The 12,141-nt window shown below is 43.6% G+C and overlaps 1 protein-coding gene across 2 annotated transcripts in view; it reads left to right on the top strand.

Moving 5' to 3' along the window:
- Window positions 1-12,141, top strand: part of CDC123 (cell division cycle 123) — a 54,783-nt gene that overhangs the window by 25,609 nt on the left and 17,033 nt on the right. For both annotated transcript variants that reach the window (XM_003903388.4, XM_009213972.3), the window contains one exon: window positions 10,758-10,806. In XM_003903388.4, coding sequence (XP_003903437.1) covers window positions 10,758-10,806 — 49 coding nt within the window. The remainder of the gene's footprint in view (window positions 1-10,757; window positions 10,807-12,141) is intronic.

Raw genomic sequence — 12,141 nt, 5'->3', positions numbered from 1 at the left:
CATATCAGAGAACCTAGAAGCAGCAGCATGAGGGTGAAAATCTTGTATAAGCATGCCACTTCCGCCCTGTCCAGTTGAGTTTGTCCTGCCAGTTCATTCCATTTCAGACTCAAATCCTTTTTTTGAAGTAGATCCTGGCGTGATCACTACATGACGGTCATGCATCAACTGGCGTCTGAGCTGTGCAGCTTGGACGTATGGTTTTAGTGTTATTATATTGATTAAAGAAAAGGAAGTTAAGTAACCATCAATGGGTGTGGTTGTATTACATTGTATTACATGTTTACTGTATAAGGATTTTACCTGTATTAGTAGTTCTAGTTTTATAGAAAAAAAGTGTGTGTGTGTGCGCGTCTGTGTCTGTGTGTGTGTGTGTCTAATAGAGATGGGGTCTCACTATGTTGCCCAAGCTGGATCTCAAACTCCTGGGCTCAATTGATCCTTCTGCGCCTGACCAAGTGTTGGTTTGACATTCAGTTGTCAGCCCTCTGGTTGTGTTAGCAGCTGCAGGTGTTTGGTGGCCTGTTTAGTAGCCAGTAGTATTTTCTTTTTTTTTTTTTTTTTTTTTTTTTTTTTTTTTTTTTTTTTTTTTTTGTAGGCGGGTCTCGCTCTGTGGCCCGGAGGCTGGAGTGCAGTGGCGGGATCTCAGCTCACTGCAAGCTCCGCCTCCCGGGATTCGCCATTCTCCTGCCTCAGCCTCTCCGAGTAGCTGGGACTACAGGCAGCCTGCCACCTTGCTTTCGGCTGGGTTTTGTATTTTTAGTAGGAGCCCAGCGAGGGGTTTCACCGGGTTAGCCAGGATGGTCTCGATCTGCTGACCTGTGATCCGCCCATTCGGCCTCTAAGTGCTGGGATTACGAGGCGGAGGCCACCGCGCCCGGCCCAGTAGTATTTTCATTCTAGTCGCTACCCTCTGAAAAGTAGTGGGAACAAAGTTGTGCCTCTGTTTTCCGTTGGAAAGCTTTTTGACATCTAATGCTTTAAGACGTCTTAAAATATGTTACACTGAAAATACTGTCTACTTGATAATTCAACTGGTAAGAATTTTTATTTTGAAATGGAGTCTCACTCTGTCACCCAGGCTGGAGTGCAGTGGTGCGATCTTGGCTCACTACAACCTCTGCCTTTAGGGTTCAAGCAATTCTCCTGCCTCGGCCTCCCGAGTAGCTGGGATTACAGTGGCATGGCTACCATGCCTGGCTAATTTTTTTTGTATTTTAGTAGAGACGGGGTTTCACTGCATTAGCCAGGATGGTCTCATCTCCTCACCTCATGATCTGCCCGCCTAGGCCTCCCAAAGTTCTCGAGTTATAGGCGTGAGCCACCGCGCCCAGGCATGCCCAGCTAATTTTTGTATTTTTAGTAGAGAAGGGGTTTCACCATGTTGGTCAGGCTGGTCTTGAACTCCTGGTCTTGTGATGCTGCCTGCCTTGGCCTGCTAAAGTGCTGGGATTACAGGCGTGAGCCACTGCGCCTGGCCCTGATAAGGATTTTTATATGCCTTTAGTGTCAGTTGCATTGAGAGTGGGAAGACACCTTTGCCTTTCCAGAACTAACTGTAAACTGCTTTTAATTCTGAGGCTGATGTTTTTTTAAATCAGCTTTGCGATTTAGTGATCAGCTGCCTCCTCTTAAACTACGTCTTGCTCTTTATCTTCATTTAACTGATGTTCCAGTGGATGGTATGAATAATAGTCTGTTGTTTTGCATTTTGTACTTTTTGACTTTTGCATGGCAAGGAAGTGAAATCAGCAAGTGAGTCTGAGGCCTTGGATTTAGAGTGTTTACCCACAGAATTGCATCCTTCTGCTATTATAAATAATTGGGAGTTGGCAGGAGCAAACACCAAGCACTGGGCTTTCAGCCTTTTAGCTGGGCACCACTAATGTGTCACTTTGTCTAGAAATAACTGTTGGTAGTTGCTTAACAATTAATAAATCAGTTACATAACAGGAAGTGTTGCCATCACATAAAAATTCCTTGTTGATAGAACTCCTTAAAGATGAATGTTTGTCACAAAGGCCTTGAAGAGCTCTTGAAAGATTAAATTAGGAGTATAGTTCCTTAGATTGGACAGGATCATATCAGTGATCTAACCCTTTCCTTCTGAAGGTTAGAAAATTGAGGCCTAAATCTGTTCAGTGATTTGTTCAAGATCCCACAGCTAGTTAATAAAAGCTAAAACCAGAATATAATTTTAATAACACCATTCTCAAAGTTCTTTGTACTTTCACTTAATAAAGTTATAGATTCATTCTTTCCAAAATACTTCCCATTAAAATATTAGATAATAGAAGAAAACATTTAATTTACAATACATAGTTATATATAATATGTATAAAGTTATATAACATAAAAATGAGATTATGTTGTTTTTACTATTTTGAGGCTTGACTTGACAAGAAAACAAATATGTTACAGTCAGAATTGCGAGTTAACAGAAGCCGAAAATAGCTGACACGCGGGATTTTAAAAAATACATTATTTAAAGAGGAGTCTGGAGATTGGGTATTTTTAGGAATACTCGGTGGCTCACCAAGGTCGCCAGGAACCCATGCTCTTTCAGGCCCTTTCCTTCTGCCATCCTTGACGTAGTGGCTTGGTCTTTGGGTTTCTCACCTAATGGTTAAAAGATTGCTGCTACAGTTCCAAGTATCTGTCACACGAAGACATGACCATATCTCAGCCAAAAACAGGAGGAGTATGTATGTTTCCTCTCATTCTTTTCTGTAGGCGAACGAGTAAAGCATTCCTGGAGGCCTCCTGGGAGACTTCCTCTCAGCCCTCATTGGTCACAGTTGCCCAGCCTAATCCAGTAGTTGGCAAAGGGAGCAGAATTGCTGTGATTCGTTTAGATCAAGCTTGTCCAAGCTGCAGCAGCCTGGGACGGCTTTGAATGTGCCACAACCCAAATTCAGAAACTTTCGAACATCATGAGATTTTTTTTTGAGATTTTTATTTTTTTAATTTTTATTTATTTTGTAGCTCATCAGCTGTCGTTAGTGTATTTTATATGAGGCCCAAGACAATTCTTCTTCCTCTAATGTGGCCCAGGGAAACTAAAACTTTCGACACCTCTAGTTAGACCAAGGTTCTCGACATGAGATGCATCAGCGTTATCCAGAGAGTTAGATGAAACACAGGTTCCTGGGCCCCAGGGTTTCTGGTCCAGCAGGCCTGGAGGGGGCTAAGCAGATCATTTCTAACCTGTTTCCAGGCAATGTGGATGCCACTGGTCCAGGCCCACGCCTTGGCTGCTTAGATTAGCCAGCACATGCATCCCAGGGATTAGAGAGGGAACCAGGAAGCACAAATGCTCCCAGCATCTGAACAATCCAGGTTCCATTGGACAGGCTGAAGAGGGGAACCCTGAAGAGTAGACAGCCAGTACTGTCTCCCTGCCTATAGTGTACTCTAGAACATTAATTACTGCTTTTTTCTTTCCTGTTCTTCAAATGGTTACTGTAGACAAAAAGCTTTAAAAAGTGGAGGTTGACATGACATGTGGCCGGGCGCGGTGGCTCACATCTGTAATCCCAGCATTTTGGGAGGCCAAGGTGGGTGGATCACGAGGTCAGAAGTTCGAGACCAGCCTGGCCAACATGGTGAAACCCCAACTCTACTAAAAATGCAAAAAAAAAGAAATATGACACGTATAAATGTGTTGACTGTATTATTTGCCAAGATATAAACATTCTGTGTGATTAAACTTGCTGAGTCACAGGCTGCTTTCATTATTTTATTGTGACTTCAGTGGGCTAAGTAGACAAGAAAAAATTTTGATACTCAATTGGCATTTAGAAAAAGGGGCTGAGTGAGTGAAAAAATAAATTTGTTTATTGTTTCTCTGAGGGGCTCATGATGAAGGAGAAATACATTTGACTGGAGGTCAGGGAATTTGATTTGTCTTTTTAAAATTTTTTCAAGATGGAGTCTCCCTCTGTCACCCAGGCTGGATGCAATGATGCGATCTCGGCTCACTGCACCCTCCGCCTCCCACAGTCCCAGACTGACACTGACATGCTCATCACTAGATATGCTACATCTGCCCTCTTTTTTTTTCTTTTTTTCTGAGGCAGGGTCTTGCTCTGTCACCCAGGCTGGAGTGCCGTGGCGTGATCTGGGCTCTGCAAGTTCCACCTCCCAGGTTCACGCCATTCTTGCCTCAGCCTCCTGAGTAGCTGGGACTACAGGCGCCCGCCACCGCACCCGGCTAATTTTTTGTATTTTTAGTAGAGACGGGGTTTCACTGTGTTAGCCAGGGTGGTCTCGATCTCCTGACCTCGTGATCCGCCTGCCTTGGCCTCCCAAAGTGCTGGGATTACAGGCATGAGCCACCGCACCCGGCCCTTTTGTCCTCTTTCAGTGTGCAAAATATTTCGAACAACATGAGAGAAACTGTGTGTTGATTATAATTATTTATTTATATACTTATTTTATTTTATTTTTATTTTTTTCATGAGAGGAAGTCTCACTCTGTGGCCCAGGCTGGAGTCCAATGGCACGATCTTGGCTCACTGCAACCGCCGCCTCCCAGTTCAAGCAGTTGTCCTGCCTCAGTCTCCCACGTAGCTGGGACTATAGGCAAGTGCCACCACGCCCGGATAATTTTTTATTTTTGGTAGAGACAGGGTTTCACCATGTTGGCCAGTCTGGTCTTGAACTCCTGACCTCAAGTGATCCACCTGCCTCGGCCTCCTGAAGTGCTGGGATTACAGGCGTGAGCCACCGCGCCCAGCCTAATTATAATTAATAGCATGTCAGTCTGAAGGCATGTTCAGGGCACAATAAATATTCCTATTTATAGTTAGGCCATTTGCCTGGCAGAAAACTAAGGCTTGTTTAAGCTGAGGATGATGTGGGTAGTAATAAAAGAAAAAAATACGGCACTCATTTTATTTTATTTTATTTTTTGATAAAATTATTTCAGTGTTTATTTTGCATCTGAGTAAAGACAAGGGATGTGTAATTATCTGTCATTGACGTACACTGTGTATTTACCCCTGTATTTTTTTTTTTTTTTCCAGTGGCTTTGTGGGAACAGGTAGTATTTGGTTACATGGATATGTTCTTTAGTGGTGATTTCTGAGCTTTTGGTGCACCCATCACCCAAGCAGTGTACACGGCACCCAATGTGTAGTCTTTTATCCCTCGCCAACCCTCACCCTTTCCCGAGTCCCAAAAGTCCAATGTGTCGTTCTTATGCCTTTGCGTCTTCATAACTTAACTCCCACTTACAAGTGAGAACATACGATGTTTGGTTTTCCGTTCCTGAGTTACTTCACTTAGAATAATAGTCTCCAATTCCATCCAGGTTGCTGCGAATGCCATTATTTTGTTCCTTAAAAACAAACAAACAGGCCGGGCGCGGTGGCTCAAGCCTGTAATCCCAGCACTTTGGGAGGCCGAGGCGGGCGGATCACGAGGTCAGGAGATCGAGACCATCCTGGCTAACATGGTGAAACCCCGTCTCTACTAAAAATACAAAAAACTAGCCGGGCGTGGTGGCGGGCGCCTGTAGTCCCAGCTACTCGGAGGCTGAGGCGGGAGAATGGCCTGAACCTGGGAGGCGGAGCTTGCAGTGAGCCGAGATCGTGCCACTGCACTCCAGCCTGGGTGACACAGCGCGAGACTCCGTCTCAAAAAAAAAAAAAAAAAAAAACAAACAAACAAACAAACAAAAAAAACCACTCTGATTAGTCATCAGTACTACTTAGGCATATTTCTTTAGTTTGGGGATAGAATATTTTTTCTTTTCCTTTTTTTTCTTTCCTTTTTAAAAATTTGTGTCTGTAACATTGCTTTCCAAAATTCCTGTTAACTGGCTAATTTTAAAGTGTAGTAAAAATATGCTAGCATAATTTCATAGTAGCTTTCATCACAGTAGGGCTTTGGGATTTTGCTTTTTTTCCTTCGGAATAAAATCTTTGCTATTATTATACCTGAGAATTCTTTTAGTTTGCCACTTACATTGTAAATAATGTAACATTACTTAATCACATTTGTGTTTATTTCAGAATTTTCATAGCTGGCTAGAGTAACTATAATTATTCTGCCAAGAATTTGAACTTCGAATTCAACGTAAGAGCCTCCTTTCGGCTTAGACTACAAATTAGTGACTTTAATACCACATTCTGTTGGTACTTTGTTGAAATTTTCAGTTAAAGAAATCTTCCAGATTAATGTTAAATACTAACCCAGGAAAAAAGTTTTAGGAATTTTTCCTATTGGTGGTGGTGGTGGTGGTTTTTTTGTTTTTGTTTTTCTTGAGATGGAGCCTTTTTGTCGTGGGAAACGTGCTGAGTCCTCCAGTGACCTTGGTGGGATTCAGGGTAGCCAGACTGAGTTTTCCAGCTGAAGCTGCGGCCCTGAAGGCCATGTTTGGGGTCCAAGCCACTCCAGTTTGATGCTTCCTTCCTTTTCCCTATTTCTTCCTTTCCCCAAGAATGGTGCAGACTTCCTGCTGAGGCCTGTAGTTGGTGGACAGGCATCTTCTGGCCCTTTTCCCAAGAACCTCTTACAGAGCTTGAACTGCAGCTACTCCTCAGAATAACCATTTCTAAAATACGGGCCCGGCACGGTGGCTCACGCCTGTAATCTCAGCACTTTGGGAGACTGAGGTGGGCAGATTACCTAAGGTCGGAAGTTTGAGACCAGCCTGACCAACATGATGAAACCCCTTCTCTACTAAAAATACAAAAATTAGCTGGGCATGGTGACAGACGCCTGTAATCCCAGCTGCTTGGGAGGCTGAGGCAGGAGAATTGCTTGAGCCCGGGAGACGGAGGTTGCAGTGAGCCGAGATCATGCCGTTGCACTCCAGCCTGGCCAACAGAGTGAGACTGTGTCTCAAAAAAAATAAAATAAAATATGTGTCTAGTCCCTATCTCGGACACTTTGGATTGGAATCTCTGGGGAAGTATTTTGAAAAATCATCTCATTCCACTCTCTCATTTTCAAACCTGTGTTCTAGAAGCTCTGACACACCCTGAGGTTCAGCGTGCAGTAAGTAGTTAACTGAATATAAAGACAGGGAAGAAAAAGGGGTCTGACAAGTTGTCTACAGATTTGATTGAATAAAGAACTTTAGAAATCGCCCAATACCATCTGCCATTTACTGCTGAGGCAACTACGAACCAGTCCCAAAAGATAATTGACTTTTCTAAGATGAGAAAATACTAGTACAGAGCCCAAGGTCCTGATTGTGATTTTTTTTACCTCTGGTCTATTGTTTCTTCTGTTTATTGGAATGTTTCCCTTTTCTCCTTATGTAGATTATCTAATTAAAATATTTCACTTGTCTCTATACTGGATATGTATACAAAAATAATTTTCTTTCTTTTTTTGAGACAGAGTCTCACTCTGTTTCCCAGGCTGGAGTGCAGTGTTGTGATCTCAGATCACTGCAACCTCCAACTCCTGGGTTCAAGGGATTCTCGTGCCTCAGCCTCCCAAGTAGCTGGGTTTACAGGCATGGGCCACAATGTCCAGCTAATTTTTGTATTTTTAGTAGAGATGGAGTTTCACCACGTTGGTCAGTCTGGTCTCAAACTCCTGACCTCGTGATCCGCCCACCTCGGCCTCCCAAAGTGCTGGGATTACAGGCATGAGCCACCGCACCCGGCCCCAAAATAATTTTCTTAAATAATAGAAAATGTGTAGTGGAAAGCTCTAGATACGTGTAGTACTTATCAATATGCTGATCCTTGGGGGCGAAAGGGCAGTTTTTTAAAGGATAAAAGTAAATAGTTAATTTTTATTAACTTGTGACAGTTCATGACCTTAATTTTTGAGCAGAGTCTCACTCTGGGCTAGAGTGCAATGGTGTGATCACAGCTTATTGCAATCTCAAACTCCTGAGCTTAAGTGATCTTCCTGCCTCAGCCTCCTGAGTAGCTGGGATTACAAGCATGAGCCTCCATGCTTGCTAATTTTTATATTTTTTGTAGAAGCAGGACCTAGCTTTGTTGCCCGGCTGGTCTCAAACTCCTGACTTTAGGCAGTCTTCCCACCTCAGCCTTCCAAAGTGTTGGGATTACAGGTGTGAGCCCTGTGCTCAGTCCTTAATTTTTATTAACATAAAATAACTGATAAGTTTAATTTTTATTGAAATAATTTTTAATCGAAAGCTAGTTTTCTAGTTTTAAATTATTACGCCTCAAGATAATGTACCGTTAAGTTAGTTTGATTTGAAGTAAGAGATTTTTGCTTTCCAGAGAAAAACTAGGTTGTTTTTAGGTTTTTTTTTTGAGACGGAGTCTCGCTTGGTCACCCAGGCTGGAGTGCAGTGGCACGATCTCGGCTCACTGCAACCTCCGCCTCCTGGGTTCAAGCAATTCTCCTGCCTCAGCCTCCTGAGTAGCTGGGACTACAGGTGCACACCACCAGGCCTAGCAAATTTTTTTTTTTTTGAGACGGAGTTTCACTCTTGTTGCCCAGGTTGGAGTGCAATGGCGCGATCTTGGCTCACCACAACGTCTGCCTCCTGGTTCAAGCGATTCTCCTGCCTCAGCCTCCCGTGTAGCTGCGATTACAGGCACGCACCACCACACCCAGCTAATTTTGTATTTTTAGTAGAGACGAGTTTTCTCCATGTCGGTTAGGCTGGTCTCGAATTCCTGACCTGAGGTGACCTGCCCGCCTCGGCCTCCCAAAGTGCTGGGACTACAGGCGTGAGCCACTGTGCCTGGCCACGCCTGGCTAATTTTTGTAGAGACAGGGTTTTGCCACGTTGCCCAGACTGGTCTCAAATGCCTGAACTCAAGCAATCGGCCCGCCTCAGCCTCCCAGAGTGCTGGGAGTACAGGCGTGAGCCACGGTGCCAGCTCTGCTCCCTCCCTTTCAGTGAGTCACCAAGTGATCTTGCTCCTGCCTCTACGCTTCTCCTTTCTCTGTCCACTCCCATTCCCATAGTTAGACCCTCATCTCCCCGAGGCTATTGCAGCAAGCCTTCTACCAGGTTTCTCTGCCTCCCACGCTGCCGCCCTTCCCCTAAACTGTCCAACACCATTATGCCATAATGATACAGATTTAAAAAATGTTTTTAAACCCCTGGTACCTGTGAACACAGTGATGTTCTTAACGCCTAAATGGAATGATCTCCCTTGTGTACTTGAAGATTTTAGGGCTCCCCATTGTCTATATAATGAAGTCCAAGTGCCCTGGGTGGGCACACAAGGCCTCTCATGACCTGGATGCTTCTCTTTGTCCAGAGTTTCTGTCCAGCTCCATCGGTTGCAGTTCCCCCTTGCGTCCTGCGCTCCATCAGAGATGATCTCTTCTAGTTATTTGAATGCTCCGTGAGGTCTCTCACTGCCCTCCCTGCCTTGGCACGTTTCTCTGTGCTTTAAATGCGGACCCCTTCTTGACTACCGCTCCCCTCTGACACACAGCAGCCAGCCAGTCAGTTCTTCCTTGGTGCCGCGGAGCGTTTTTTCTCCAGTGTGTCTAAAATTGTGTGTGCTTTTTAGCTTTCTCCACCAGACTGACCTCACACAGAACGAAGGAGTCTTCATCATTTTAACATTCCCAATGCCTAGCCCAAGCTTTGGCACAGGTGGGCATTTAGTAAGCGATATGAAACGTTGATGAAACTGAGGATTTTTAGAGGAGGAAGCAGTGTACTTAATGGAGGGCTGAATGGATCTATCCGAGTTTTAAAATGGCACGTGGGAGACGGATTCGATTACCTGTGTGGCTTTCGATGGCCGTTACATTGAGGGAGAAGTAGGCTGCTGGCTGCAGTATAAGATGCACGCAACAGGAACGTGTACAATGACAGTGCCTTCCTCCCCTTGTTGAGAATCGGGGGTTAGACAGGTTGAGTCTTGGTGTGGCCCCTAAATTTGGGCTTTTCTGGGTATTAGTTTCTTTGGCTTTTGACAGAAAAAATGGAGATTATACTATGTCTGTGGTTATAATAGCTCATAACATTGTTTATTTTAATTTTTGTGGGTACATAGTAAGTGTATATATTCATGCAGTACATGAGATGGGTGCTTTTTGCTTTTTGGGGTTTTTTTGAGATGGAGTCTCATTCTGTCGCCCAGGCTGGGGTTCAGTGGTGCTATCTTGGCTCAGTGCAACCTCTGCCTCACAGTTTTAGGCGATTCCCCTGCCTCAGCCTCTGAAGTAGCTGGGTTTTCAGGCGTCCACCACCACAGCCGGCTAATTTTTGTATTTTTAGTAGAGACAGGGTTTCACCATGTTGGCCAGGCTGGAGTCAAACTCCTGACCTCAAGTGATCCGCCTGCCTTGGCCTCCCAAAGTGGTGGGATTACAGCTGTGAGCCACTGCACCCATCCTGGGGTACATTGCATGTTTTGATACAAACAGGCTATGCCCAATTATCACATCATGTAAAATGGGGTATCTGTTCCACTCAAAACATTTATCCATCCTTTGTGTTCCAAATGATTCAGTTATACTCTAGTTATTTTAAAATGTACAATTAAATTGTTGTTGACTATAGTCACCCTATTGTGCTATCAAATACTAGACCAACTGTAGAAATGATCCTGGAAAGTACAGTCTTGCTCATAACATTGTTTTGAGGATTAAATGAGTTAATATCTCAGGGTGCCTAGGCTAACGCATAGCATTGAATAAGGCTTAATAAATGTTGATTGAATTTGAGTTAGTCTCCTGTTTCTGGATGCTTTTAGTAAAACGTTACTTTCATGTTAAATGTAAGTTACGTGTGTGCATAAACTGACACCAGTAACAAAGAGATTCAGTTGCCTTTTCTTCTTCCAAAGGTTTATTCATTGTACTGATGATTCTCCAGATCCATGTATAGAATATGAGGTAAGAAGCTTCTTTTCCTTGATAATCGTAGATGAAGATGTGTTGAGAATTGCTATTTATTCTTAAGTGAAATGAAACGAATGAAGTTTCTTGGATTAATTTCTTTGGGAACCTAAAGCCACTGAAATTTTACATTTATGAAATATACACATAAAAGGATATATATTATGTATAGAATATATATACTAAATATATGTATGCAGTATACACTTGCTACAGGATATATGCAGACACCTTTAACAAAACAAACACCTTTTTATGCCGCACAGCTGCACCTCATTGTTTCAGCATTTTACCATTTTTTATACTGTTCACTCACCTTACAAATAACTGATAAGAATAAGAGGATAGGCCAGGCACAGTGGCTCATGCCTGTAATCCCAGCACTTTGAGAGGCCGAGGTGGGCGCATCATCTGAGGTCAGGAGTTCGAGACCAGCCCAGCCATCATGGCGAAACCCCATGTCTCTACTAAAAATACCAAAGTTAATCTGGGCATGGTAGTGGTCGCCTGTAATCTTAGCTACTCGGGAAATTGAGGCTGAAGAATTGCTTGAACCCTAGAGGTGGAGGTTGCAGTGAGCTGAAATGGTGCCATTGCACTCCAGCCTGGGTGACAAGAATGAAGCTCTGTCTCAAAAAAAAAAGAGGATGGTGAAAAAACAACTTCATTAGAAATTTTGATGAGTTTAAACGTAGTAAACCTCAATTTTTATTCCAAATTTTCCTAGTTTTGAAAGTATACACACAAAACACACACGCACATACCCTGATCTGCACCAGGTTCTTAGCTACAACTAACTGCTCATCAACTGTCGTGAATGGATCCGAAACATAACTTTTTTTTTTTTTTTTTTTTTTGGAGACACAGTTTTGCTCTGTTGCCCAGGCTGGAGTGCAGTGGCACGATCTCAGCTCATTGAAACCTCCACCTCCTGGACTAAAGCAATTCTCCTGCCTCAGCCTCCTGAGTAGCTGGGATTACAGGTGTGCACCACCACCACCCAGCTAATTTTTGTATTTCTGGTAGAGACTGGGTTTCACCATGTTGACCAGGATGGTCTCGAACTCCTGACCTCAAGTGAAACGCCTGCCTCAGCCTCCCAAAATGCTGGGATTACAGGCGTGGGCCACTGCGCCCGGCCTAACTTTCTTCTAAATGCAGACTCCACGTTTCAGCTCTCATTCCTGGTCCTTCTTGCACTTGCATTGTCAAAATGCAAACTTTCCAAAACTTTGACAACTCATAGTTTGTTGAAAAGAGAATGGTCATCTTTGCTCCATAATTGCATTTTTACATTTACGTGAAAATTACATTTCATTGTTGGTCTTGTAA

This window comes from Papio anubis, chromosome 11, assembly GCF_008728515.1.
Source record: "Papio anubis isolate 15944 chromosome 11, Panubis1.0, whole genome shotgun sequence".
Classification (NCBI taxonomy): Eukaryota; Metazoa; Chordata; class Mammalia; order Primates; family Cercopithecidae; genus Papio; species Papio anubis.
Note: the sequence above shows the minus strand (reverse complement) of the source record. Positions and strands in the feature narration are given on the sequence as shown.